The following is a 27984-nucleotide window of genomic DNA, read 5'->3' on the forward strand; positions in this document are numbered from 1 at the left end:
TGTCCAATGAAACGCAGCGAAAACGAAGGCGAACACAAAAACAAAATATCTTGGAGCCTCTTCGCAAGCTTCGAGGAAACCATAAGAAATAATAGTATCAAAAAATGGTGGCAGAAGGGTATTAATCCATTGCTGTGAAATCATGATTGGTGGCTCTCGTTCTCCGGGTACGGTGGCGGCGGCCGGTAAGGATCTGGAATAGGCATGGGGACTTGTTCGCGTAAGGGCCCATTATCTGGGTAAGGATTCATCGCCGTGCCGCCGGCCGGATACTCCGGGTTGTGGAGTTCTGAGTCGTCGTAAGGCGAGGCGGCGCCCTGGCCGTAGTAGCGGGCAGGGTGGTCGTGGACTCCATCGTCAAGTTCGTAGGGGTAGGAGGAAGGACCCAAGTGGTCGCCTTCGGGGTTGGGCTGCGCGTGAGAAAGAAGGATCTCGCCCTCCTCGTCTGGCGAGGACCCGTAGCGACCGGTGCGGCCACCAGACATGTCGGTACCGGCGCCCGCATAGGCAGTGCCGAGCTCCGTCGGTTCGTCAGTGGGCTGGAGTCCGATGGTGTCGTGGGGACGACGGTAACTGGGGTCCAGCTTGCGGTTCTTACGGCCGATGAAAAGCCAACGGAAACCGCGGCCAATGGCTGCGATGAGGTCGAATGGGTTCATTGCATCTATTAACGCTTTGACGCCGAACTTGCCACCCTCGTAGGTCACTTTGCCATTGCCATAGAAATCGCTCACCTCGCCGGCCGGGCTGGTGGCGTACGGTCGGAAGGAGAAGGCCCAGATGTGCAGGACCGCGAAAAGCGCCATCTCGATGTTGATCAGTAGCTCGGGCAATGCATATTTGAGGTCCGGGACCTGGATCTTTTTAGTCCCCTTGATAGCGCCTGCCGAGACGAGCAAGTCGATAACGATCTACAAAGTGTCAGTTCGTAGCTCCCGCGGGTGCGGGCATGATCTCCCCGGGTGCACTCACCAACTGCCAGAAGGAAAGGAAAATGACCAGCTTGATGGAGAGAATTTTGAGAAAGGGACGGTGCTCCTTGATATCCTTGCTCACTTGGTGGTAGAATTGGATCAGGCAGTACATCGCAATCGAGACAGAGATCGACTCAAAGGTCACGACCTATAATCATGTCAATCCATCGATGCCAATCTTGGAGTTCAGAGCGGACATACCCAAACATGCGCAAAGGCCGGGCTGAGCGAGTCCTGGCAGTAACGGTCACCCGCCTCACTGGCCACCGCAACAATGGTGAACAAGACGCGCATAACACAATATTGGAAGACGCCGACCCAGACAATCTGTAAGTGTCAACCTATATTCCGAACCACCGACGTTTCACACAGGTAGGCATACGTTGAACCAAGTCAGGCCGTTCCGAGCATTCCTCCAGATCCCACGCTGTCCACCACAGCAGGCGCCGAACCAACTCACTGGGAGAAGCCACGGCTTTGGCTGGACCCCACGGAAATAATCCTTCTGGCTGTGCAGGTCGGGAGCGATGTAGTGACACAGGAGGGCGAAGAAGGCAGAGATACAGAAGGCTTCGTAGCAGTCGCCGATCACCTCGAAATAGACGGCGTAGTGGTAGAAGTAGATGCTCAGCCATGCGACGAGGGAGTAGATGGGGACCATGAACAAGATGCGGATGATGCTGCGACAGGAAAGGGACAAGGTTAGTCGACGCGATGCATCCCACGCGCGTTCAGGGGGCAGACAGGCACTTACTGTCGCTGTTCTTCCGGCTTGCTGTAGTGGGTTGCATGGCCCATGATCAGGAAGAACGACACGGCGCAGGCGACGAGGGCGAACACAGCGCCGACCAACTCGCTGAGACGGTGGAAGGTGATGCCGCCATCCCACAGAGGGGCTTCGTTGACTGTTACCACGTTAGCCTGGCTGGCCCTTTCTCGGGCGAGATGAACAAACGACATACTTGTCGCATTCTCCAAGGTGGCATTGCACACCGTCCAGCTCCCCATTCTGGCTGGTGTGTGATGGCTGTCTCTGAGACAGGGGTTGGTGGAGGGAGGATTTTCTGTTTATCTCTTATCGACGGGAGAGGATAAAGAACGCCACCGCCACGAACGACTTGTTTGTTCAAGGGCACGAGGAAGGATTCACTCGGAGGAGTTAGGCGCCCCAGGCATAACAATAACAGTTCACTCGAAGTCTTTTTAGGGGCGCTGGTGCCTATTTTGGGGGCCTGGTAGGGCTTGGCTTGGCTCAGCCTCGTTCCGGGCCGATCCACTATTGGACTGTACAATAGGAACATGGTACAAGGCACCACAAAAGATAGAGCAGTTCGGGTTATCCACTGTGACAGAAAAAATAAATCACTACTATACACCTCAAGGTCGTTGAAGATAAAGAGGTGAAGCCCTAGTCGGGTCACGTATTTCTTGTCTAGGCAGGATTTTCTGGAACTAGAACACAGTTCGCATCGTTGCATAGCATTAGTAACACAGGAGGTATAGTTACACTAAACAGTTATCGTACACGGCAGAAGATACTTTTGACAGAACGTGCATCAAGCCCCATCCATCAGTCTCGTCGCATGCCACCCATCCGTCCACCACGGGCCTGGCGGCGACGGATAGCCTGGGCGCTGTATTCCGGCCCAACATCCACGAAGTAATCATCATCTTCAAAGGTGATGCGGCGCATCTCGTCGCCGCCACGGCGTGGGAATGGGCCCTTCTGCAACAGCTCATCAAATTGGTCCAGTCGCTTGTCCGCCACTCGCCGCGGTACAGGGAGGTAGTAGAGCTTGGGCTTGGCAGTCGTGGACTGAAACAGCTCGTCCAGAGGCTTGAAGCCCTGTCCGGGTCGCGATGAAGGAGCTGCAGGCGCCGGGACGTTGGAGGGTCGTCGGTCTGTCTGAGAGACGCTGCCACGAGGACCTAGCGGGGGAGTGCGATTGAATCCCGGTTCGCGGGGTCGGGAGGGAGCCGAACGAGAGCCATTTGGTCCCGCTTCGGCCAGTGTAGCGGTGGTGCCGTCTTCGGTCTTTTCATATTGCACTTCCCAGCGTACGGGAGGTCCGGGCCGGTTGCGAGACGCTTCCTCCGTCCGGATCCAGTCTTGGATTTGCTGGTCGGGAATGAAATCCACCCATAGGCTTTTGCGGTTCCGCTCGTTCGGCCACACGCTCCCATGCAGGGAAGAACGGACCCGTGAAGCTGCCGCAATGTTGGCAAAACTGACAAAGCAGTGTGTTTTGATCGGGTCTAGGTAAAATTCCTGGATTATTCCCGGGTTGGGAGAGCCACCGGGAACGGAGGCAAGGCTGATCAGATGGTTTCGCAGCGCCGCGGGTTGGAGCGGGCGCATGATCCCATCGATATATAGAGCATCCGTGGCAGCGTGCAAAGAAGGCTCAGCGTCCCCATCTGCTGGCGCCATCTCCTTGGGTGGAGAAGCAGGCCGAAGAGATTCTGGTTCAGCAGGTTTGAAGAGCCCCCGGAAGCGAGCGTCTTGTCTCACCGGACGTCCTTCTTTCTGCTCGCCTGCAGGGTGATCGGTGGCTCTCTCAACTCCAGAAATTGAGGCTTCGTCTTCCTTCAACACGACCTGCGGGCCCTCTTCCTCCGCCCGAGCTTTTTTAGTTGCAAGATCCTCAGCTGTAGGCGCAGGACTCTGGCTACGTCGCTTCCGTTTCAGCGTGTCTTCCAGCGTTTCTTCTGTGGGAATAGGCGTCGACAGCTCGGTGTTTGCTTCCGAGGTTTGAACAGCAGGCGGGACAGATAGCTTGTCAGATACTGCAGCAGGTATGGTCTCAGGCTCTTCAGCTGGAGGTGCCTGTCCTGCATCACTAGGAGCTTGCACAACCGGTTCCGCTGCCTGGGCATTGTCAGTGACTTTGGGTTCAGAAGTCTCGTCTGCGGCTCCATTGGTGGAAACAGGGGGCTGTTCTGGTTGTTGCAGCTGGGCATCGACCACCATCCCTAGCTGCTGCCGAGTTGGCTGTTTCTCATGCTTCTCTGCCTCCTGTGTCCTGTCAACAACAGACGACGCATCTTGTTTTGCTTCCTTTGTTTCTGGCTGCTCAGGCTCTTGCGCTGGGCTAGGTTCTGGGGCGGGCTGTTGCTGCTGTTCTTCAGCTGGTTCCGGCACAGCGGCTGCTTCTTCTTCTGCTTCAGGCTGTGCCTTGGCATCTTCTTCCACGAGCTTGTCAATGAAATGCTGCTTGAGGCGCAGACCGGTCTGTGGGATGCCACGCTTCTTGAGCTCCGCCTTCAGCTCGGCTACCTTCAAGGAGGAGTAGTCAGCCATTGTGTACGCATTCACTGAGTTGTTGCATGGAAACAAGGGCCATGAAGAAGTAAGAACGCGAACGCGACTGGAATGGAAGGATGACCGCATTGCTGAGTCACGCCCGTTCTGGGTTTAGCGTGACTTGGTTCACCTGCTACTAATCTTTACCAGTGCATTATCGTGTTGAATGTTATTTTTAAATGAAGAATGGCAGATTTCCATGTTTTTTCTCTATCATCGAGTATATCGGGTCCAGTTGCTCCTAGAGCAGGTCAATGGGAACGGATCCATGTATTAGAGTCCCAGATAAGGTAAGCGATAGGTGTACAGGGACAAGGTTAATACTGGCTGCGGAATGTTCAAGTACCATCCGATGTGGTGTAGTGGTAACATCACCGTCTCTCACACGGTAGCCCGGGGTTCAATTCCCCGCATCGGAAACTGCTCAACAACTTTTTTTTGGAGAGTGAAATTAAGAAATCATCAGAAGATCAATAAATATTTAACAAGATTATTTATTATTAAAATGGACTTTCGGAGGGTGGAGGGATTCATCTAACTCTTTGAACCTAATAATTTATGCATCGTTCATTCAATCACGATCATTCTTTCTTAACTGTCTCGGTGGCTACAAATGTGTGAGCCTGTCTATTCAGTCATAGCCTGGGGTCGGTTATATGCCGTAGGGCCCTCGATTAGCTATTCTGTCTTCTTTCTCTTCTTCCCTCTGTATTGAGATATTTTCTATGCACATTATTCTTAGTATTTAATGGAATCCATCTATGGGCTTTGGCCCTGACTAGTGCAGCCGATGGCTATAATAAGAAACGATGGAGCAGTGCCCATGTCAATTTTCTAAAAGTAATTAGTCCACTGTTCCCCGGGGGAGCACTGAGATATAGTCCAGTGGAGCCGGCTCAATGCCATTGGGTTTGCCGACAACTTTGAGAACATCACCCTGATTGACCTGAATTCCTCGGAAGTTGATGCGCGTAGCAGAATGGCCATCTAAGTAGATTGAAGGAGTGTGACTGAGAGTGTACTCATTGTTCCCACTCCATGCTCCAACGGTGTGGTTGTTTAGATAAACCTCCCACTGAGACACGCCTCCGTAGAGATCATAGTAGTTGATTGCGAGGTCATAAACCCCAGAGGAAAAATCAAGTGTTGTTGTCGCTGTGCCGGTAGTGCTGTTGGAACTCGTGACTATGGCCATGGATCCTGAGGCCGTTTCGAAGGGGCTGACGACGTAGGTTTCATACCCAGTCAGATCCATGTCCTCAGCTTCGACGCGCCAGGGGTGGTTGCCCACACGCTTCATTTCGTCCGGAATCATAGACAGATTGTGGTAGAAGTTGACAATCGCATCGCGCCAGACGATGGAATGACCAGTCTGATAATCGAGACGTCGTCGGATATCCTCGTATCGTTCTCCATCGACCTTGCCCTCTAGAGACTCCCACTGGGTGAGGAATGTCTGGGCTGTATCCGCGCCCTCGTAGTGCGCGTCATAGAAATGCTGGATCACGGTTTTGCCAGAGTGTAGACGGTGGGTATAGTTCACATGGTGGAACCACAAGACCAGGTCATCCGGGGTGGTGTCGAGATTTTCATAGATGGCCGCGACTTCGGCGGGATATTGGCCTGTGTAACCCGTACCCTTTGATACGGTGCGGTCCATGCCAATGGCCTTGTGGGTTGCACGGGTCCACTGCCCCCATCCATTGTTGTCTTGAGAAGCAGGATTGGGTCCGTAGTGGGTGTACAAAATATCCGTCAGCGTCTGTATGCCCAGGTTACCGCTGTAGTTCTCGTAGGCCGGCCACGATTCCATGGACATTTTTGTAAGAGTTTGAAGGACTTCACTGTCCAAGCCAAATGTCAAACGGACCCAATCTTCCAGCACTTCCTGTGCATCCTCCGCTGGGTCCCATGCCAGACGACCATATGCGTATAGATTCGACATGGAGAGGTGGCTTCCGAGCCAGGTTGCGTTTGAACCCACGTTGACAACAGCCGCCGAACCACCTAGTTTGCGGTTGAACCGCTTGCCTGTATAAATATCACGGACCACAGAAGGCTGTCGTTCCACGCGAAGATCAAAGTCCATGACTGTCTTCCAGAGTGGGGGCAGGTAAAGCAGATGCGACTGTTGTCCGAGATACTCCTGCGTGACCTCTAGCTCCAGGGCGGTGTTGGTGTGGAATAAATTCGCAAACAACGGTGACGTAGGCTCGCGGACCTGAAAATCGATAGGTCCGTATTTGATTTGGACGACGACATTCTCCTCAAATTTGCCATCAAGAGGCTTGAAGAAGTCGACTGCGGCCTTGGCACGATCTGCCTTCCAGTTGGACTCGTTGAGCTGATTATAGACGAAGGCACGGAACATGACGATTCCGCCGTATGGTTGGAGGGCTTTGGCGAAAAGATTCGCTCCCTGGGCCAAGGTCCGGTTGTATGTCTCTGGACCCGGTTCACCTTCAGAATCGGCCTTGACAAGATAGCCTGCCATATCGGGAATACGCTCGTAGATTTGGGTTGTGACGTTCGTCCACCACCGAATCACGGATTTATTCAAGGGATCATAGGTGCTGAGGCCACCCAAAATCTGGGGCGTTGCGAAATTGAGTGAGATTCCAAGCTGTACACCATAGGGACGGAAGACATCGGCAATTCGACCAAGTCCTTCGATATTTTGGGGTGTTAGGGTGGTGGCGTTGGCATTCACATTGTTGACAACCACCGCATTGATCCTGATAGAGGCTAACAAGCGAGCATATTGGGCGGCCCGACTTAAGTCATTGACAATACCCCCATCTTTGAAAAAGATGGACTCTCCTCCGTAGCCACGCTCGATGCTACCATCCATATTATCCCACTGGTTGACCCATCGTACAGGCGCAGACGGGTTCGTTGAAAAGGCCACCTCAGAGAAGTTTCCCTGCGCAAGCATTGACAAGTATTCAAAGGCGCCATAGAGAGCACCCCGTTCATTTTGACCCAGGATCTGAACACCCTGGCCACGGGTGCTCAACCAGAAACCATCTTCATCCAGCTCCGGAAGCTCGTCCCCATGGCCACAAGTTTGACGGTACTGGTCAATAGTGCCGACCACAACGGAGCTGGTTTCGCACTGATTGTGTGTGATATGAGCGTCGCTGCCATAGATGTCCTTTAATCCTTTCTGCAGCTCTGAGCCCGCAACGTATACCGGACTTGTCTCGGTGGCATTCAGAGCAACAATGCCGGACGGAAGGTTGCGACGACACTGGCTGGAGCATGGTAGTGATGCATAGCGTAGCCAGCCCTTCAGGCCATCCTCGGCGGCAACGAGACCGAGCGAGGCGAAAAATAGAAGATATTTCATAGTGATGGGCATCTACGGACTGGAAAGAGCCATGATAGCTCAGACTTCCTGGTCGACTACTTTATATTAGCTTGTCAAAGTCGGCGAAAGCAAAAAGACGCAATATGCAAATTTCAGGCTAAATGTTTCGGTCTACATGTCAAGGATTTCAGGCTATGTAGACTGATCGGCGCGCGGAGATGAATTGGTTCTACACCACTGGTGGAGCGCTCGGGGTTTTCTCCGCAAATATTGCGTTGCGAAGAGGGGTGTGACTCGGCAAACCTTGAAGGAAATGAACTCGGCTAAATTTAAATCCAGATACAGGGACAACAAAATATTTCAGAATCGATCTGATTGATTGGTAATGTCTCCAGCGAAAGGGTTCCAGACACAAGACATCGGAGACTATTTCTCAAAAATAAGCATACCTTCTCTAGCACGTCTAGGTCATAGTTTGGAGCAACATGCACCCCAGCATAAAATTGCAGTGCCTTCAACGGGCAATGTGAAAGAGAGTGGGCTGAAGAGAGATGATGCGAGGTTATTTATGCACATGTGTGGTATCAGCCACAGAGATTAGCTGAGGCTTGTTTACGCCTCACGGCTCAGAATATCCGAGTCACCCGCATCCAGCACGGCCATAGCCGAACAGCGGAAAAGTTTACCGCACGCGGTACCGAGTTCAATCTATACTAGTATTAGTCGATTTACGCTCTCCAGGATTCCAATTAGGAAATCCCATCGCTGAGCAACTTCACTCTCCGAAGTGGTCGAGGACCAACTTCTTCGCTGAGTAGTGGAGCTGGCTCCGGGGACGACGCCTGATAAAGGTGTCGTCCAAGGGGAACAGGATGGTTAGGTGACGTACATTGTTTCCGTTGAAGTGGTGCACTGGGGTCTTCGCGAGCATGGCATAATCTATGCAAGTCGGATTAGTATTTGATGCGACAATCGTAGGTAAATTGGAGACATACATTCAAGCTCGGACTTGCGGAGGGGAGGGCAGTTGCCAGAAATGAGGATCAACTTCGCCTTTCCGGAGCGAAGCGTTTTCATTGTGGATTTGGTTCCCATTGTGACTGCACAGAATTGTCAACAATTTGCTCTCGAGTGCGAGGACTAGGCGAACGCACCCTTGCCCGACTTCATAACAAGGGCGAGGCGGGACGAAAGTGTGTCGCCAGACTTCTTGGTTTTGGCCATTGTAGCGCTTATTGAGGGCTGTCGTTGAAATCTAGGTGTTTGAAAAGAGTTGGGGAATCTCGCACTCAAAATTTTTTTGGAACACCGAAGTGTGACTAAGCAGGCCCTAAGCAGCACTCAACTGAGCAGATATTTCGATGCGCTGTAGTACTTGACAGGAAATTGGGCGATTGGTTCGTCAGTAAAGTACTGGCTATGGCTAGCTTAATAAATTACATAAATTGGGCGCAATAAGCTTGCACATCTATCAGTTATCTCGGATATGCGTTTAGCGGAGGCCATCCATCCCCATTCGACCTGACGAAATATACACAATCAGCAAGTCGCGGCGACCAACCCCGTATGCAATTTCAAGCCAATAAACCCATCGATTCTCCATCAATAAATACTAGTTAACAATGTTAGTCATTATCGTTGCCATTTACTCCGAGGCAAACCCCGAGATTAGTGAATCCTTGCCCCGCATCTCCCTCATATTTTGTCAAATAGCCCGGAATCCCGCGTCAACATCACCATCATCGAGATAACACTTCCAGGGCCACAGCTTCGAAAGGCTATCCTGATGTCTTCTTCTAACAATCTCCCCTCCATTGCTCCAGTAGCAAACCCTACGGTACCGTTCTGGAGAAAGGAGCCGCATGAGCTAGATAACCTTCGTACCACCTCCGAGCTACCAGAACAAAGTGATATCGTCATAATTGGTGGCGGCTATGCCGGAGTGAGCATTGCGTATCATCTGGTAACCTCTCAGCAATCAGGAAGTCAGCCTCCGCCTTCTATCACACTTCTCGAGGCACGACAGATATGCTCTGGAGCAACCGGGCGAAATGGTGAGTCATCCCAAATGCACATTTTGATCCTCAATCTGATGTTATAATCACCAAGGTGGACATCTGCGGCCCGATGTCTACGAGACTATTGCATTGTGCCTTGAAAGACATGGGATCGAGGCTGCAACTGAGCTTGCGAGATTTGAGGTCTCCCACATCCCCGCAGTGAAAGCGGCCATCGCTAAAGAGAATATCGATTGCGATTTCAATCTGACCCGTTGCATGAACGTGTATCTCAATGAAGAGCATGCTGAGAAGGCAAGACAGGCGTACGAGGTCCTGCGAGACCAGGGTGTGTCGTACGTCGATGACATCCATTACACATCGCAGAAAAATGCAGAAGGGGTAAGATCGTCTCTCGAGGATGTTGAATCATGCTGATAACGAACTCACAGGTCTCTGGAGTTCAAGACGCAAAGGCATGTCTCTCCTATACAGCAGGCAACTTATGGGCCTACAAACTCGTGATGGGACTCCTTTTGCGGGTGGTCAAGTCGAGCTCTGTCAATGTGCAAACCACGACGCCGGTGACATCTGTGACATCCGATGGACCCCTTCATCTTGTCCAAACTCCTCGAGGCACAATTCGTGCATCTAAAGTGGTTTATGCAACCAATGCATACACCGCGGGGCTCCTGCCCGAATATTCCAAAAATATCGTTCCCTGCAAGGGAATTTGTTGCCACATCACGACGCCAGAGAACAAAACACCCCCTTTCCTGCCCTATACCTATGTTGTGTGGAATAAGGAAGGAAATGGTGATAGCTATCTGATCTCACGACCAGATGGGAGCATTATTGTCGGTGGGGCGCAGTACAGCTTTGCGCAGCAGAAGGAAATCTGGCACAACAATGTGGACGATAGTACTCTGATTGAGCCGGCAAAACACTACTACGACACCTACATGCAGCGCACATTCCGAGGGTGGGAGGACAGCGAGGCAAAAGTTCAAGAGATCTGGACTGGAAGTACGTCTTTCTCCCTCTATCCTCCAATGTGGTACTGACCTATCCAGTCATGGGCTACTCCTACGATACTCACCCGCAGATTGGTGAGGTTCCAGGCAAGCCCGGCCGATTCATTTGCGCGGGATTCAATGGACATGGTATGCCAGTGGTCTTTCTCTCCGGCAAAGGGATTGCGGAGATGGTCAGAGACGGCAAGAAGTTCGAGGAGGTTGGGCTACCGCGGATCTATAAGACGACACCGGCAAGACTGGAGGCTGCTCAGACGGGACCGGAGGGAGGGGATACATTTGACTTATAGATAGGTAGTTTGGGTGTCCTACATATACATACCTAGGCAAGGACTCCAACTCTTTCCCTATAGCGACTATACTGTGTACTACTCCTGGCTCACCGTTGCACCTTCCTGATTAGGACAAGAGAGACTGGTTGGTCATCCAAGGCGGTGAACCCAGCGACGCGTCCTGAGTGGCTGTCCCGTCCGAGGGCCCATGGATGAGTCAAGCGAAGCAACTAATAATTTTCCGTCGATTCTGCTTTTCTTTTCTCTCTCTTTCTGGTGGATATTCTATTCGTCTCTCTTGACATTGACTCGCCATCATGGTCGAGTCTAATAGCGCATCTCATGCGTCCCTCCGTCAGTCTCCACCTTCCGCCCTCACTCCATGAACAGCTACTAAATCCCGTAGAGAGAGTCGCTGCGCAGCCTGAAAACCCTTATGCGGGGTTGATCGAGGATCAATCCATTGCGGTCATCCCATCCTTTACGCTCGAGTCGGGTGTCACTCTCTACAATGTCCCCGTGGCATACACGACCTTGGGAACACTCTCGCCGAAAGGTGACAATGTTCTGGTGATCTGCCATGCGTTGAGTGGGAGTGCCGATGTCGCAGACTGGTGGGGCCCCCTCCTCGGTGGCCCGGGCCAAGCTTTTGATGTCTCGCGGTTCTTCGTGGTCTGCTTGAACAGTCTGGGCAGCCCCTACGGGAGCGCCAGTGCAGTGACATACAAGGATGGCAACCCCGACAACGGTTACTACGGGCCCGAATTCCCGCTGACGACTGTCCGCGATGATGTAAAGTATGTAATTCTTCTCTTGAAACTCCCACCCAGAATGCTAAGACCCTCAAAGTATCCACAAATTGGTGCTGGACGACTTGGGCGTGAAGCAGATTGCCGCGGTTGTCGGGGGATCCATGGGCGGAATGCTCACGTTGGAGTATTCCTTCTTCGGCAAAGACTACGTGCGAGCCATCGTACCCATTGCCACCTCCGCACGCCACTCCGCATGGTGCATTAGCTGGGGCGAGGCACAGCGGCAGAGCATTTACAGTGACCCGAAGTATGACGACGGGTACTATGCGTTCGATGATCCGCCGGCTACTGGTCTCGGAGCGGCTCGCATGTCTGCTCTCCTCACCTATCGAAGCCGCAACTCGTTTGAGTCGCGATTCGGTCGAAACGTGCCGGACCCGTCGAAGCGGCAGAATATCAACGGGACCGAGAAACTGCCCACGCCCCCCAATGAACACTGGGCAATTCACAATGACGGACATAAAGGCGGGCTGTCTTCCCGGTCTGGAAGCAGGCAGAATTCACCTGCCCCTCAGACCGAGGTCCAATATATGGACCCACAGTTTTCGGGTACGAAGACCTTCTCCGTGTCGACCGAGACCAAGCCTCGAACCGATTCTGTCGGTCGCCCACGACCGCCCACCTATTTCTCAGCCCAGTCGTATCTTCGCTATCAAGGCGACAAGTTTGTCAAGCGATTCGACGCCAATTGCTATATTGCCATGACGCGCAAGCTGGACACACACGACGTGTCTCGGCACCGTGCTAGTCCGACGGCCGAGGACCCCGTTCACGAGGCCCTCTCACGCGTTGAGCAGCCGGCACTGGTTCTAGGAATTGAATCAGATGGCCTCTTTACCTTTGCGGAGCAGCAAGAGATTGCTGCGGGAATCCCTGATTCTCGGCTCAAGCGTATCGACAGTGCAGAAGGCCATGACGCTTTCCTGCTGCAATTTGAGCAGGTAAATCACCACATTGTGGAGTTCTTCCATGAAGTGTTACCGGATATCATGGCCCAGGTTAGCGCGGATGGTGCCGCGGCTGTGGCCAGTGTCAACAAGTTGACCAAGAGCAGCACCTTCGGGGAAGCAGAGGTGGAAGACATTACCGCGTGGTAAATAGTTTCTTCCAGAGGTTAGAAGCACTTGCGCGCAGGAACTCCCTGCCGCCTTTCCTGGGCGTGGATTCAGGTTCACGTCGAGAAGGACGCCGTGGCGTCACAGAGAAGTAAAGGTTGCTGTTCTTTTTATCCGTTTCGCCAGTCAGGGAGATGAGCATCCAACTGCCTCTCTCGTATCTCGCTTGGCCTTGTTCCATGCCTGAGAAGACTGTCAAAGAAGCATCCAACTGCTCTCCATCAGACCCGCCCTCTGGGTCATTTTCTCCGAGGAGACTCGCTCCGGGGGTGATGGGTCATTGTGACTGTGTACAGTCAATTCAATTTTGCGACACGGTCGCTTTTCGATCATTAAATTAAACCATAACAATAAAAATAGAACTTCCCCCAATATGATCTAATTATTATTCCGCCACGGAGTCGGACGATGATCTCATCTGCTGATTAATGGTCATGGTATGCTCGGCCTTGGATTCGCACCGACATTATTAAACCTCACAAACAAACACTTCCAAGAATTTATATGGGAGTCTGATTTAAATAGAGACAATAGTTCTTTCAGGTCTATCTTTTTTACGCTGCTTGACAATACCAACACCATCGTCACCCAAGATGAAGGCAATCCTAGTCACCGGAGCCACAGGCAAACAAGGCGGCGCCGTGATCAATGCCCTCCTTGAGCACGATGCCCCATTCGAGATCCTCGCAGTAACTCGAGACCCACAGTCGGGCTCAGCCAAACGGCTCGCCCAAAAGTCATCCAAGGTCAAGCTCGTCGAAGGCAACATGGACGACCCCGCGACAATCTTCACGCGCGCGCGACAGCTCGCCTCATCGGAGATCTGGGGCGTCTACAGCGTACAAACGGTGATGGGCAACGGAGTCGACGCCGAGGAGCGCCAGGGCAAGGCGCTGATTGACGAGTCGCTCAAGCAGGGCGTGAAGTACTTCGTGTATAGTTCCGTCGAGCGCGGCGGCGACAGCAAATCATCATCCAACCCAACTGATATCCCGCATTTTATTTCGAAGCACCGGATCGAGCAGCATCTGTTTGATAACACGAAGAACGGCGAGATGGACTGGACCGTGCTGCGTCCTGTTGCATTCATGGACGGGTTCACCCCGGATTTCATGGGGAAGATGTTCGCTACGTCGTGGCGGGTAGCGCTGAAGGGGAAGCCGCTTCAGATTATTGCTACCAGCGACATTGGTGTCCTGGCTGCGGAGGCATTTCAGCATCCTGATCAGTTCGCCGGCCGATCTATCTCACTGGCGGGCGATGAGTTGACGTTCGACCAAGTCGACGATATCTTCAAGGCGAAGACTGGCCGCGCTGTGCCTACGACCTTTGAATTGCCGTGTCGCGCAATCCTGCGTGTTATGGGAGACATTGGGGCTATGTTCCGTTGGTTTCACGATGAAGGGTTCGGGGCTGATATTGCTGCGCTGCGCAAGCAGCACCCGGGATTGAAAGATTTCGCGACGTGGCTTGAGACGGAGAGTGCTTTTGTGACGCGCTGATTGACTGATTATTGATGCGGTGGCGTTTATGGATCGGCTTGATAATTGACACGTTACAGTCGCGTTGGCTATAGTTAGCCAAATAATTAATAGTTGGTGCTTTTTTTTTTTTTGATCTTCCTTTTGACGAGCGTGCTTTTGATATCCTTGACAATCAATTTCAAATCAATCTACTGAGATCAATAGCTCAAGTAAGATAATACTTGCGAGTCTCTTACTATTCGCAGTCGGTCTGCTATAGATGGCTAGACGGAGACTGTTTTCAGCGGGGGTAGACCAAGTGGGACCCCGGGACGGGTAGGACTTATAGGACGAGTAAGGATAGTCGGCCAGGGTGTGCTTGGACCCTTGACCAGGGGGAGGAGGCCTGAGGCAGCATGCGAATACATAGAATGAGCCAGCTCGATCTTATCGAAACGCCAATCAAAAAGGATCTTTGTGTCTGTCTATCACAAGCGATTAACCGGACATTTCTTTGGTGGCAGTCATAGTGGTCAGCCTCAATACTCGGCATTGCCAAAAGGGGCGCGATGCCAAGCAGGAAGGGCCTCGATAGTTCGAGTCTAGACTCGCCTTCGCTTCCTCCTCCTGCTTTGTCTTCGGCTAGTTGATCACATCCGGATTAGGGCCCGTAGCTGCCAGCGAGGACCCCCTGTGGAGAGCGAATCCAGGGCCGTCGTCAGCCTTAACCAAACCCCCCATCCCAGCTATGGCCATCCTTTATCGCTGATTCCCTATTGCCGGGAATGGTTTACTACTAGTTTACAGCCTTGTGCCTCCTTGACACGGACCTCTTCCATGTCTCTCCACAAGCCCGTCGGCTGGACACCCCCGAGGCAAGACTGGCGAACGCCCCCACGCGAGGAGCCGAGCTGAAAGGTCAATGATAATCACTCTTTGATCGGCTTTTTCGTCCCCTGCTGGCGCTTCCAGGGGCTTCCCTTTGCCATCGATCTTCTGCTGCATTCTTTCATAGTACTACCCGGTCGTTTGTCTCGTTGCATTCCAGTCGTCGCACGGCCAACGGCGGGCCCCGGTGCTACCTCTGACAGTACATTTGCTCTGCCCGTCCTCACATAACTCGGAACTGCAGTCTGCCGCCTGAAATCTCCGGTGAGGAGGAGAGCCTGTCATTTTGCGATTTCTTCAGCCGGCCGGTCTCCCCCTTCGCCACCTTCGCTTTTATCCTGCACCTGTGACGGTTGTGCCCGCATAACCCGGGTTGGGGGGTGGCTTCCATTGTTTGGCCTGGATCGACTTTTGGCAACATTTTCTTTATTAAATGCATAGGAGTCATCTCTGATCGCCGCTTGCTCTCCTATCGCCGTCTATAATAAACCGCGCATCCAGATTCTATTATCCACTACATATCTCTACATTACCATTCGGCGATGGAGCGCAAGCTTTCTCAAAAGGCTGACAGAAGGCGCCATCGATTTCCCTTTTCTCGTACGACACAAGGACGAGATCGGGCTTCCACAATGTCTACTTCTCAAGAGAGCAGCATCAACGACAGTCGTCCCCGCTCAGCTACAAGCCCCGTCTCTTCAAATCATGCCAGCGAGCCGTCGACAGGAACCGACCGAAGCCGATACTATAACTTCACCGACCAACCAGGATACTTTCGACCCGCGTCCCCATTGATAGACCGACAGCCCATTGAAGAAGATTTGGAGATGAACATCAAATACGCATGCACTCTACTCTCGCACAGTATCGAACGAGGCATTCCATCAGGACCTTCCTACGAAACACAACAATCTCCAAAACCGGCAGCAGGGTCTACGGATATCCGGAATTCCAGCATCGAACCGTTATTGGAAGATTCGCACACTCAATTCGATAATCTATTTTCAACCAAAGGAATGGATCTCAGTCCAGATGCACGCAAGGACTCGGGAGTTGGTCTCAGCTTTCAGTCTTCAGGGAAATCCGGAAGAGCCTATCGGGCTAGCTTTTCGGGAACCGCTGGCGCAAGCGCCACCACGAGATTCTATGGGAACCGTGCTTCAGGTGGATCGTACCAGGTTCCATCTTCAGATAGAGGACGCTCAAGAGGACAAAGTGCCGATGCAGAAAATGGGCCCCGCTCTCGGTCCCCCAGTCCGTCGCTGTTCCCGTATAGTCCTCCCCAGCTAAGCTGCCCATGGACTGTGCCAAGACCGATCTCCTTTGGATTCGATGTTAGAGAGCCCGAGCCTGCCCGTGAGGCTAAAGAAACAACTTCGTTTTCCGAGGACGTCGAAGCAGAGCTTGGCGCAGCTGGAATGACCTGGCTGTGCGCAAATATCGAAACCGAGGACGAAGAGAGCAGTATTCCTTTCCCAGCCGTCGAAACGGAGTATTCGCCACGAACCAGCGGAGAGAAGCTGGAACCCACTCCCCGCTCTGGACTCGGATACGCCCGCAACCGTTTCTACAGTGCTCGCTGGTCCCATTCAAACGCAATGGAGGTTCCCGAACCCTCAGGACGGGACACATGGTACAGCCGCGATTCAAGTATATCCCGAAGTCCATCATCAGCACGAATCTTTTCCCCCGCAAACGCGCAGAAAAAAGACGATTGGTCTCCTCGCTACGTTCCTCCCGACCAGAGCTGGCCTGACCGTAACTTCTCTGGTACCTACCACACAGACCTAGTGAAGCACCACGAGGCGGTCTATTCAGTGGCTATCTCTGCAGACGATCAACCGCCGAACCGGCGGAGAAGAGCTTCGCAATTACTGAAAAAATTGACTGGTCTTGGGCGGAGGAAAGTATCAGATCCGATTGAAAGGGGGAGACCCCCTCAGCGGGTTATGCAGGCTTGTGCGTGATGACTGCTGAGCTGATGATGGTATGATCCAACAGGCCTTTCTTCTTCTTTTCTCTCAATTTTTTTTTTTTTTTACAATGCCCTCTCCTTGCCTTTTTGATACGGCTTCTTGTCTTGTTAGCGGTGCGAGTCACGCTTCTTTCTTCTGTCTCGATGTAGATATTTAATTTTCAGTGTATATACCCCTTGCGTTTTAACAGACCCATCTTCAAATGATATTCGAGAACATTCTGAGACATACGGGTGTTTCACTTTATTTCGGAAGTTATTCATCAAGGGATGTGGACTGCTTCAACTGTATTAAATAATGTGATTCAGATGCCCAAACTATCCGACAGGGTCAGATATAAAACATCCGAAAGCCATCTACGTACTCCAAATTGCCCCTTTCAACCAAGTTGAACTTCCGAACCTTAACTAAAACGTTCATCTAACTGCCTCGTATGTAAACAGTCTATTCATTTCATTTCATCAGACCATCACCCATAACAACCATAATCCAGTCCAATCTACAGCCCAAGCCAGAACCGTGTCTTGCCAACCTCAAACTCGCCAAACAGTTCCTCAGAGCCAGTACCAGTAACCTGAACCCGGTATTTACCCTTCTCGGAGATCCACTGATCACGCTCCTCATCCCACCAGGAAGTAGCGAGTTTTTTCTCGACAACAAGCTGAACAGACTTCGATTCGCCAGGCTGTAAGAACACCTTGGTGAAAGTCTTCAGCTCTCGTACAGGGCGGTTGACAGCCGTTGGGGGCGGAACGATCCAGAGCTGAACGATCTCCGCGCCGGCGAGAGAGCCGGTGTTGGTCACCTTGACTGTGGCGGTGATGGGCTCTCCAGACTCGGCTAGAACAGCTTGCTCGGGCACTGTAGTGATGCTGAGGTCGGAACGCGTAAAGGTCGTGTATGAAAGACCGTGGCCGAAGGGGAATGCTGGCGCCAGGTCGCTCTTCTCGAAGTATCTGTAGCCCACGTAGATGTCCTCACCGTACAGGACGCGACCACGCTCGGAGCGGAAGTTCATATATGAGGGATTGTCTTGCAGTCGGCGTGGGAAAGTCAGAGGCAGCTTGGCGGATGGGTTGACGTCGCCGTACAGCACGTCGGCGATGCCGTTGCCGCACTCGTTGCCGCCGAACCAGGCTTGCACAAGTGTCCGGGCTGAGTCTAGCCATGGCATTGTCACCGGTGTGCCAGATTGGATCACCACCACGGTGTTTGGATTCGCCGCCAGCACGCGGCTGATCAGCTCGTCGCTGCCTGGTGGCAGGTCCATGTGCTCACGGTCATGGCCCTCGGTCTCCCACTCGAGGGTAAGTCCCGCGAAGATGACGACCTGCTCTGCTTGTTTAGCCTGCTCGACCGCCGTCGAGATCAGTTCCTCCTCGCCCACACGACGGCTGCCGCCGAACCGGAACCCGCCAGGTCCAAAGGCTACAATGCCGCGTGTGTCCATATCAGATGTTGGGGCGCTGCCGAATTCAAACAGAATCTTATATGTTTGTCCGGCTTTGAGCTCCTTGCAGCCTCGTTCTTCGACGGTGGCTGTTCCAAAGAAGGCAGAACCCTGCTTCTGGTCCTTGGTATTGTCGACAACAACTTCGCCATCGACGAGTAGACGGCCAGTACCCACAACAGTCACGCCGAAGTCGTACACTCCATCGTGCTCAGGAGTGAAAAAGCCCTCCATATCGACATAAAAGGTCATCGACTTGATCTTGGGATTAATATAGTCCATGAGGAATCCAGACGAAGAGACCAAGTGCAGCTCATCGACGAGATTTCGTTCCTGACCAGCACTAGGCGGTTCGTTGTACACCCTGAACGCGAGCCCGGTCTTGCCATCAGCAGTCTTCATCCAAGGACCCAAGTCTGGCAAGTCCTTGTGAGAGTACACGCCCTGGGTGAAGGTGACTTCACCCTGGCTCTTTGCCTTGACACCTTCCAGCGGAGTCACGGTATAGTACGGAGCCAGCGATGCGGATCCGCCGCCGCAGTACGCGGCAATCTGGGCATTGGGTCCGATGACCAACACCGACCCTTCCTTCTTCAGAGGCAAAATTCCGCCTTCATTCTTCATGAGCACGACTGACTCGGCCGCTGCCCGTCGCAGCAGAGCTTGATCTTCTGGCCGGTTCAGTGCCTTCTCTGGAGCATCTTCGCCAATCCCTAGAGGCTCAACCCAGTTGGCCAAATTGAGAACGTTGCGCACACGCTCATCCAACTTGAACTGGGCGACCTTGTTCGACGAAACTGCGTGAGCTAGAGCCTCCCCGCGCCAGCGAGTCTTGCCGGGCATCTCCATGTCAAGCCCGGCGTTGATGGCATCGGAGGTGCTATAGGTACCGAACCTGAAGCCAAATAGTATTAGTATCAACCACTTCTTCTTCGAACGCAGAAACATAAAATAGCATACCAATCACTCATAACTAGGCCATCCCACCCCCACTCCTTCCGCAAGATATCATCAATGATCGCCTTATTCTCACTGACATGTGTGCCATTGACCTTATTATAAGCGGTCATAATACACGCACTCTTGGAAATACGCATCGCCAACTGAAACGGCATGAGATAAATCTCCCGCAGCGCGCGTGCAGTAACAATACTGTTAACAGCCATGCGCTCATGCTCCTGGTCATTACAGACAAAATGCTTCAGCGTCGCAGCCACGCCCTTTTCCTGGACGCCTTTGGTATAATGGCCCGCCAGTGTGCCGGAGAGCACGCCATCCTCAGAAAAGGACTCGAAGCCGCGTCCGCCCAGCGGCGAGCGCTGGATGTTGATGGTTGGGCCGAGCAGGACGTGCGTCCCCTTCGCGATGGCTTCCTCGCCGAGCAGGTGGCCAACCTGGCCTAGTAACTCTGTGTCCCAGGTTGCGCCTAGGGCTGTGGCGCAGGGGAAACACGCTGCGGGGATGCCGTTGAAGAAGCGGGTTCCGCGCACGCCGTTGGGCCCATCGGACATGCGCAGGCGTGGGATGTTCAGGCGCGGAATGGGGACTGTGTGCCAGAAGTCGCTTCCTGGTGTGAAGCGTTAGCATTAGTCGGAGTAGGAGATACCGGGAATTACACACCGGCTGTCAGAGCCACCTTCTCCCCTAGCGTCAGCTCCTCAATGGCCTTCTCGACATCGATCTTGCCCATAATGTTTAATGTGATGTATGATGCGATGTTTTTTTATTGCTCTGCGATCAATATAGAAGAGAAATTGAGGGACAAGATCACTTTCACACGGATTCCTACCAGAAGTACCAGGTGACCAAAAATGAAGAGTGCACGAAGCTCTGCGAGCTAGCTGGAGTAACAATCCAGAAACTAAACCTGGCGGGGACAGCGCGACCGATTGTACTTATACACACGCTCAGAACCAGGACTTCGCTGTCAGTCGGGGAAATACTGGAGTCGAGGAGAATAATAATTGCCCGGGGGAGTGATGATACCCAACGGGCCTTACAGAGTGGAGAATAATGACGCCAAGGGCAGCGGTTAAAAGCAACACGGAGGACAGCCCGAGGTTTTGCCGGATATTGGGCAGGCGGAATATCGGGCCGGTGATGCTAAACTACGGAGAAGCAGAAGATAACAGTCCAATAGTACTGAAATTGTGTTCCATGGTGGTAAATAATAAAGATAATACAGTTGAGGAAGTTGTCGCCAAACACCAGCCACGATGCACGAGATAATACACGACGAAATAGTCAAGACAAGTCCACGAGAAGCGGCAAGGTGCCCGGGGGGGATGTACCTAAAAGTAAAGTAGAGAACAAATCAACCATCATCACGCTCCACGCCGAGGACGTTTATTCTCACTCCCAGTCCTCATACCCCGGCCACCATCACCAGCACCAGCACCACCTTCTTCAGCGCCAGGGCGCCCACGCTTGCGATGTCCGGGCCCGCTAGCCCCATCGCGATGATCCCGCTCCCGGCGCTCGCCTCGGCGCTCGCGCTCACGATCGCGGTTGTCGGACCGGCCACCCCGGTCCCCTCCTGCGTTTCGGCGACGATCATTTTCGTCAGGCGGAGGGGGGCCACCTGGAGGAGGCGGTGGTGGCGGGGGACGCGGCGCGCCCATTGACGAGGGAGGACGAAGACGCCCTTCTTGTTCGTGCGGATTGTTGGCGCTGGGCGCGGGCGAATCACCAGCGTCGGCGGGCCCAGTGTCCCTTTCGCGCCGATCTCGACGGCGCAATTCCTCGCGCGAACTCGGGACTCGGCGGAGGGACTCGCGTGGCTCGGTGGGAGGACGGTCTTGGTCGCGCTCTATGTCTTCACGGCCAGCACCACCACCACCAGGGTCGCTGCGACGGCTGCGTTCACGCTCATGGTCTCGATGTCGTTCGCGGTTGTCGTCGCGCCGATTGCTGCCGCCGTTGATGTTTGTGCTGTCGCCGCCTTCGCGCTTGCGGTCTCGTTCACGGTCACCGGTTCGTCCGGATCGTCGTGTCTCGGAGCCAGCATCATCGATCAAGTCACCACCGCCTCGGCTACCACCACTTGCTCGACTGCGCGAGGACCCGTCATCTCCAGGCGGTCCCGCGCCCATGGGCGGACGATTCGAGGACTGCGGAGAAGGAATGTTCATACTTTCGGAATCGCGCCTTGAGCCACGTCCGCGGGGCGATGGGCCAGAGGGAGTGCGATCAACAGGTCCGCCAGTTTGCTGCTGAAGCATATGGTTGATCCCCAGAAACCGCTTGTCACCACGTCGATCACCGCCAGATCCCTGCGGTCCACGCGGTATGGCTTGGTTTGACGGTGCGGTCCCGCCACGAGGTCCAGAAGGAGGTGCCATAGGAGCAGCCGATGGTGGTTCTTGGACAATGTGCTTTAACCGATCGGGATGAATACCTGAGGTACCAGTAGTCGGAGAGGGCGGTGCAGCAGATGATTGTTCAAGACCGCCTCGCCCAACCTGTCTCCCGGTATCTTGTTGTCTACCAGGCCGTTCAGAATGCGCCCCAGGGCCATTGCTTGGAGTAGAGGGTGGAGGCTGCTGGCCAGAGACATTACGCCCACGCGCATTTCCACGCGCATTTTGACCTCGGGGTCCAGATGGGATATCAGGCTGGGACTCCGGGACTTGGCGCGGACCTTCTAGACCCAACGCCACAGCTCTTGATTCAGGCGGAAGCCGGTCACTGCGAGGACCTCTCGGGAAATCCTCGTGGCGAGGCGGAAGTCGGTCTGGTCGGTTAGGCAAATTGGACCTTTGCGAAGACGGACCAGGACCAGGACCAGGACCACGCCGGGGCCCATCACCCATTCGATCATGGCGTTCAGGCATCAGATCGCCGCGAGGAGGGAGGTCGGGTTCATGGAATCCATCGGGACGCACACGCCCCGAACGCCCAGCAGGCCAGTCAGGATCGCGCGGCAGTCGCCCATCGCGATAGCCAGGTCCATGCATGGGGTCATCGAGCGGTGGTCGCATTAGGAAATCGCGGTCACGGTCATTGATGCGCACAGGGCCTCGAGGGTCGCCCATCGGGCCATCAAAAGGGCGGCCGTGATCAGGCCCACCGCCGTGACGACCGCGAGGACCAGGTCCGAAATCGGGATGTCTGTCTCGGCGGTCATCCATCAGCTCAGGACGCGGAGGCAGTCTGCCATCGCTGTGCCGTGGAGGTCGGCCAGGACGATGGTTTTGTTGTCGGAAATTGGCATTGGATGCAGAACGCTCGAAATCCGGGCGTTCTGAGCCTTGACGGCCGGAGTCAGCCCGAGAGCCTGGACGTGGTCGCACAGGAGGTTCATTCGTAGCGCTTGTCGGGCGTTCGCTGGGAGTATCATCGGCGCTCGTATCCATGGCGGCAGGACTGGTGTCCGCCGTAGACTCGATTTGAGATGTAGACGCAGCCTTCTCTGTCTCCTTCGCTGGCACATCGGCCATCTTCGCATCTTCGATCTCACCATCCTCCACCTCCAACCTATCCTTTGGTGCGGCACCCTCGGAGCTGAAAGTCGCAGAGTTAGCGGATTGCGTCTGTTAATAATTCCGAGTGGTCTAGCGAGAAAAGCTTACCCATGAGCTCCAGAAGGAGGCTTAAATTCAGTTGCCGCAGCATTGAGCGGAGTTGGCGTGGCTGATTGTGGTCGTGAAGTCCCAGGCTTATCGACGGTAGAACCTGCCCTGCCCTGGCCAGCACCGGCCTGAGCCTGGACAAGATTGAACTCCTGTGGAAGCATCCACTTCTTTTCCCGCCGGTTGAGATCACCAATCAGTGAAGCAGCGGGAATCTTGACGTCGTCGCGTTCATCAGTCTTGCTCAGAGTATTGACGGCGGTCAGCATGTCACGACCGATCCAGTTGACAGCGGGGAAATGCTGCACAACGGCCTTGAGAACGCTGATGGCGTTGCGGATGTGCATGTACTCGCCCCCGTTAAGACAGGTCTTGAGCGCGTTGGCGAGCAGACGATGCCACTTGTAGAGGAGGCGGCGGAAGTCTTCAAACTCCAAGAACTTGACAGGCGTGCCTTCGGGGTCAACGTTCTTTGCAAATCCGGGGAGGTCCCTCTTGGCTCCGAATGCTTCTTTTTCGTAGATGGCTTTGTCGGAGTGCCATCGGCTAAGATCACGCAAGATTTCGTTCAGGAATCGGCCCAGGTTGTCTGCTTCTTTTGAGGTGCACAAAAAGATAAGAGCCGTGAGTCTCTGATCGCGGAAAAGCTGGTCCAATAAGCCGACGGTTCGGAAGTTGGGAGTCCCCGAGCTATGCAGAAACTTCAGCATCTTGAAGCAGAAGAACGCATCAAGAGGCGACAGGAGCAGTCGGGGGAGGAGGCACTGCTCCAGTAAGGCGACATTGAGAGCATCGTGCTTAAGACGCATGCCAGCGAACCAACGGTCTTTCTCCTTCTGCAGTCTGTTTCGAGTATGTCCATATGCCTTCAAATGGCTCTTGTTCTCCTCAAGGATCCGATCTTGCAACTGGGTGATCTGCCGCTTTTCTCTATCCTTCCGTTGCGTGCCGGCCAAGCTGAGGTCAGACCGGTCGTTGTTGATCACGACGATTCGGCGTTTCTGTCGATCGATCTCGTCTTCATAGGATTTTTGAGGAACATGCACATCGTAGAGGGAAAGTTGCCAGAAGGTCGCGTAGAATTGCACGCCTACTACGTCCCATGTCTCCGAGGGCAGAACCGACTTGACGTTATCCATCAGTTCTTGCATCACAGGGTTGGCAGCCAGAGGAGCGGGGTTGGAATCATTGCCCTCAGTGGCATCAATAATGTCCTTTTCTTCCTTGTCGACATCCATGGCGTTCTCCGTACTTGCTTCTTCTGTCTTGGCAGGCGCCTCGCTATCCTCAGCAGTGTCCATTTTATTCTCATCGGCAGGCTTCGACGTGGTGGCTGCATCAGCTTGTTTAGTGAAAGCTTCTGTTTCCTGCTTTTGGCGTTCGATGTCGGTTATCTTTTTGGACACACTGACCCGCCGAATCCAGAAGGCGATTTCGGGTTGGATACCGAAGTCTTTAATGAGAGAAGAGAAATCCGGCACGAAGGAATCGAATTCCTCAACCGACAGGTTGCTGCGAAGAAGGTCCAAGTATTGGGTGAGGATACGGTGGATCTCGTCGAAGATGTTACCCAACAACTTGAGCTCCGAGGTTGACTCGTTGTAAACACAAGTCAGTCGCTCCTGTGCGATTGCAACCAATACCTGGCCTGCAAGCCGAGTATGGGTCAGGGACTTCAACAGACGCCGAGAAGTGATCTTAGACTCGTGGCGCTTGTCCAACAGTTGCAAAATGGTCTGTGATTGAAGAACTTCTCCACCAGCCATGGCCTGGATCTGGGCATCGTTAAAGTTGGTGTCGGTGATAATACCAGCCATAGAGCTGATCATTTGCTCCAAAATAATGAGGTCGGTGGAATTGTTTTGTCGCAGCTGTTCCACAACGTACTGCAGAACAGGCGCGGGATCCATAACCGAGTACCGCTTAAAGGTTCGACCCGCAAAGGTAGATAGGGCGTTCAGCCATCGACTAGCAAGCAAGCCACCTTCCTGCACACGACTCCGTCCCTTTTGGCCGAGTGAATTGATGAGTGACCAGGTGAGGATATCGTAACCCAGGTTGGTGAAGTAGCGAGCACACTCGACAACAACCTCAATCAAGTTCTCGTAGGACTCGATCTGGCTGATGGCGACATTGATGACGATTCCCGGGTTGGCATAGGCGATCTTGGCCAGTGCGCGGGCCATTGGTTTGATGTTGGTCTTGCTGAGTCGCTTGAGGACGTCCTTTGTCTCCGCTCTGGCCAGGTCAAACGCCGATTTGATGTCCGGGAGCCGCGAAGTTTGTCCCTGATACCACTCGGCGTACATATTGTACCGAACCTCGCGAGGGTAGAAGCTGAGAAGGTCAAACACCTCGTTGACCACACCAGGGTTTGCCTTGGTTAAGCTGACAGCGGGCAATAGGAGACGCTTCAAGAGATCTCGCCACCGGGTCCTGTTCTTATCTGATCCATCCTTGGCCAAGCTGTCTTTGCCAATTCGCGCAAGTTTCGTCAGCAGGCTTGCGTCTTCTCCGATTTTGTGGCCGGACAGATTCAGGAAAGAGGAGCAAAGAGCGAAGACATCATCGACGGACTGGCAGATGGGGATATTGTCCGCCCAATCATCCCAGTAGAAGCGGTAATCAGTGGCATCGTTTGTGTCTTCTTTGTCCAGTTGGGCCCAGCGCAGAGTCCTTCTTGCCGGTGGAGACGTAAGGCGAAGTTGTCCTTTTACCACGCCGCTTTGGTCCGGATTCAGGATCTGCTGCTGTTGGGAGAAGTCGTCTGAAAATGACAAGGGACGTAGCGGGGTGTAAACTTTGCTGAGGGAGTGATGGAGGATGCGATGAATGAAATCAGGCAATTCAGGGTAAAGGTCCAATAGCCAGGGAAACTTGCTCATGACGAACAAGGATTCGGGGATAGCACCGATGACTAGAAGGCTTTTGAGCAGCAACACTTTCTGATCCTTGGGGTCTGGAAGCTCATCTTCTGCTTTGGTCGCAGCCGCTTTATCGGATTCCTGATCTTTCGATGGAGTTGCCCGTGATTCTGATTCGCGCATACGAGGCGTGGGGAGAGTGTCGTCCGACAGGGCACCAGCCGTCATCAAGGCGTTTATACCACCTCCTGGCCGAGCCGCTCGTTCTCTCTCTGCCTTCTCCTCCATTTTCTCGGTTTTCAAGGTGTCCATCGAATCATCCGGCCTCCAGAGATGGGCGTAGAGATCACGAAGAGAAATGAAGCCCACCTTGATGAGCAAGGCTGCCAGATAGATGAGGTTGTCCGGAAGAACGTCAGATTTGGAACGAGCAGATGAGGAGTAGAATCGAAGCTTGAATCCGAGAAGCTGCGCCGCGACTCGGTTGCCCTTGGGTGGCAGCGTCCCCGTCTCCTCAATCCATGCTTTCGTCGCGTCTTCTCCTTCAGGCAAGCCGGTGGTTTCAGGGAGCGCCTTCTTCAACTCATCTTCTGAAAGTGGTTTGCGGCCGATTTCGAAGAAGGCCCGAATCCCGACCTCACGCACTCGGTCCCAGAATTCTCGGTCTCGTTGTTCATTGGATCGCACGATTGCTGCTCGGTCTTCCTCTGTAGTTACCCAGCCACCAGACCCGGGGAGAGCCCAGTTCGGCAGACCTGTGCCACGACGACTTTCGGCAGTAGGGCTTGTCTCTACCGTCGGCCACCAGGAGCTGGCCCGGAGCAGCTTGACAAAAAAACGATATTGTTTGACAAGGACCGCAGCGAAAACATCCAAAGTCACGTCGAGAACACGTCCAACATCCATATCAAATGCACCGATCATAGCCTTGACACGTTCGAATGTATCTTCGACCACATCGCTTGATGGAGGCTCGTTGTTGCTTGTGGTGAAGAGCTCCGTCAGGAGCTTGGAGTATCCTTCAGATTCCTCGCGCAACAAGTTGTAATTGGACTGCCGGTAAAGCAAATTGGTTTGCTTGCGAATTCCCATGCGCGCGAAAGTTTCCCGGACCAATCCCAACGACTGTAGCAAGGGCGTATCCAGCTGAAGACGCATCAGAGATGGAGAGATTCCGGTCGCAAACACGAGAGGCTTGAGGGCCAGATTCGATGTGTCGGCATCTGTCATGATGGAAAGGATATCGAGGAATAACGAGCGCGGATCCAGACCCGTCTTAATTCCTTCCATGTCAATATCAGGAGATGTCTCCTCCTCACCTATAATTTCTTTCACGGCTGTTCCCGCCTCCAGTGGAGATAGACGGCCGTATATCGCTGACCGGAGAAGCTCCTGGTAAACCGATGCCAGCCGCGCCAGGTCCTGCTGTACGCGGGCCGCGGTGCCCTCATCCACGACCTTCTGTTTTCCTGTCAATGTCCATTCCTCTACAACATTATCCGTCACAAATTCGTAAGCGTAGGGAGGAGGCGGAGAGGAGGGTCGGCGCGTGGCAGGAGTGACGGGTGCAGGAGACGGAGTCGGCTGCGGAGCTGCCGAATCGCCATTCGCTCGCGATGTCTGAGTAGTTTCTTTCGTCGCAGTCACAGAGGGGTGAGACATGGCACCGGGCTCGATATGCTGCGAGCTAGAAAAACTCTGACTATCATGAGAGCCACGACGCGAGCCTGGTCGGCCACCTCCGCGGGACGAACGTCGATGGGAGTTGTCGCGAGGTTCGGAACCGTCTCTCGACGGGCTGGATCGTGCACCGCTGGGGTTGGCAAGGTGGTGGGCCATGTTGAGCGAGCCAGGCCGATGGGGCGAGGGTCTCGGGCTGTCGTTGCCTGTGGAATCATTGGACCATGAGCGCTCGCCGCGCTTTCTCTTGCCACCGTGCCCGGGCGCCATGGCG

General features: G+C 53.7%; 10 protein-coding genes across 10 annotated transcripts; 4 read left to right on the top strand and 6 right to left on the bottom strand.

Moving 5' to 3' along the window:
• Positions 1–140: 140 nt before the first annotated feature.
• Positions 141–1982, bottom strand: N7510_003054 (OSTA/TMEM184 family protein; the record flags this gene model as incomplete). Its single annotated transcript, XM_056974981.1, has 6 exons — positions 141–911; positions 973–1122; positions 1176–1301; positions 1357–1654; positions 1729–1879; positions 1937–1982. 6 exons carry the CDS (start codon positions 1980–1982, stop codon positions 141–143), a joined length of 1542 nt encoding a protein of 513 aa, XP_056834937.1.
• A 562-nt stretch (positions 1983–2544) lies between these two features.
• On the bottom strand, positions 2545–4275 carry N7510_003055 (SAP domain protein; the record flags this gene model as incomplete). Its single annotated transcript, XM_056974982.1, has 1 exon — positions 2545–4275. The coding sequence occupies one exon, from the start codon at positions 4273–4275 to the stop codon at positions 2545–2547; it is 1731 nt and encodes a 576-aa protein (XP_056834938.1).
• An 847-nt stretch (positions 4276–5122) lies between these two features.
• Positions 5123–7627, bottom strand: aguA (alpha-glucuronidase; the record flags this gene model as incomplete). Its single annotated transcript, XM_056974983.1, has 1 exon — positions 5123–7627. The coding sequence occupies one exon, from the start codon at positions 7625–7627 to the stop codon at positions 5123–5125; it is 2505 nt and encodes an 834-aa protein (XP_056834939.1).
• Positions 7628–8200: 573 nt separating this feature from the next.
• On the bottom strand, positions 8201–8812 carry N7510_003057 (60S ribosomal protein eL30; the record flags this gene model as incomplete). Its single annotated transcript, XM_056974984.1, has 4 exons — positions 8201–8296; positions 8478–8527; positions 8584–8688; positions 8743–8812. The coding sequence occupies 4 exons, from the start codon at positions 8810–8812 to the stop codon at positions 8201–8203; spliced, it is 321 nt and encodes a 106-aa protein (XP_056834940.1).
• Positions 8813–9374: 562 nt separating this feature from the next.
• On the top strand, positions 9375–10909 carry N7510_003058 (NAD(P)/FAD-dependent oxidoreductase; the record flags this gene model as incomplete). Its single annotated transcript, XM_056974985.1, has 4 exons — positions 9375–9642; positions 9698–9987; positions 10038–10611; positions 10659–10909. The coding sequence occupies 4 exons, from the start codon at positions 9375–9377 to the stop codon at positions 10907–10909; spliced, it is 1383 nt and encodes a 460-aa protein (XP_056834941.1).
• Positions 10910–11208: 299 nt separating this feature from the next.
• On the top strand, positions 11209–12800 carry met2 (homoserine O-acetyltransferase; the record flags this gene model as incomplete). Its single annotated transcript, XM_056974986.1, has 3 exons — positions 11209–11245; positions 11298–11688; positions 11741–12800. The coding sequence occupies 3 exons, from the start codon at positions 11209–11211 to the stop codon at positions 12798–12800; spliced, it is 1488 nt and encodes a 495-aa protein (XP_056834942.1).
• Positions 12801–13411: 611 nt separating this feature from the next.
• N7510_003060 (NmrA/HSCARG family protein) lies at positions 13412–14320 on the top strand (the record flags this gene model as incomplete). The annotated part of the gene is made up of 1 exon (XM_056974987.1): positions 13412–14320. The coding sequence occupies one exon, from the start codon at positions 13412–13414 to the stop codon at positions 14318–14320; it is 909 nt and encodes a 302-aa protein (XP_056834943.1).
• A 1481-nt stretch (positions 14321–15801) lies between these two features.
• N7510_003061 (uncharacterized protein) lies at positions 15802–17136 on the top strand (the record flags this gene model as incomplete). The annotated part of the gene is made up of 1 exon (XM_056974988.1): positions 15802–17136. One exon carries the CDS (start codon positions 15802–15804, stop codon positions 17134–17136), a length of 1335 nt encoding a protein of 444 aa, XP_056834944.1.
• A 508-nt stretch (positions 17137–17644) lies between these two features.
• Positions 17645–20285, bottom strand: N7510_003062 (beta-glucosidase; the record flags this gene model as incomplete). The annotated part of the gene is made up of 3 exons (XM_056974989.1): positions 17645–19490; positions 19556–20162; positions 20216–20285. The coding sequence occupies 3 exons, from the start codon at positions 20283–20285 to the stop codon at positions 17645–17647; spliced, it is 2523 nt and encodes an 840-aa protein (XP_056834945.1).
• A 634-nt stretch (positions 20286–20919) lies between these two features.
• Positions 20920–27980, bottom strand: N7510_003063 (putative THO complex component (Rlr1); the record flags this gene model as incomplete). Its single annotated transcript, XM_056974990.1, has 2 exons — positions 20920–23098; positions 23167–27980. The coding sequence occupies 2 exons, from the start codon at positions 27978–27980 to the stop codon at positions 20920–20922; spliced, it is 6993 nt and encodes a 2330-aa protein (XP_056834946.1).
• Positions 27981–27984: the final 4 nt, after the last annotated feature.

This window comes from Penicillium lagena (genome assembly GCF_028827675.1).
Source record: "Penicillium lagena strain IBT 129212 chromosome Unknown utg000002l_segment0_segment0, whole genome shotgun sequence".
Lineage (NCBI taxonomy): Eukaryota > Fungi > Ascomycota > Eurotiomycetes > Eurotiales > Aspergillaceae > Penicillium > Penicillium lagena.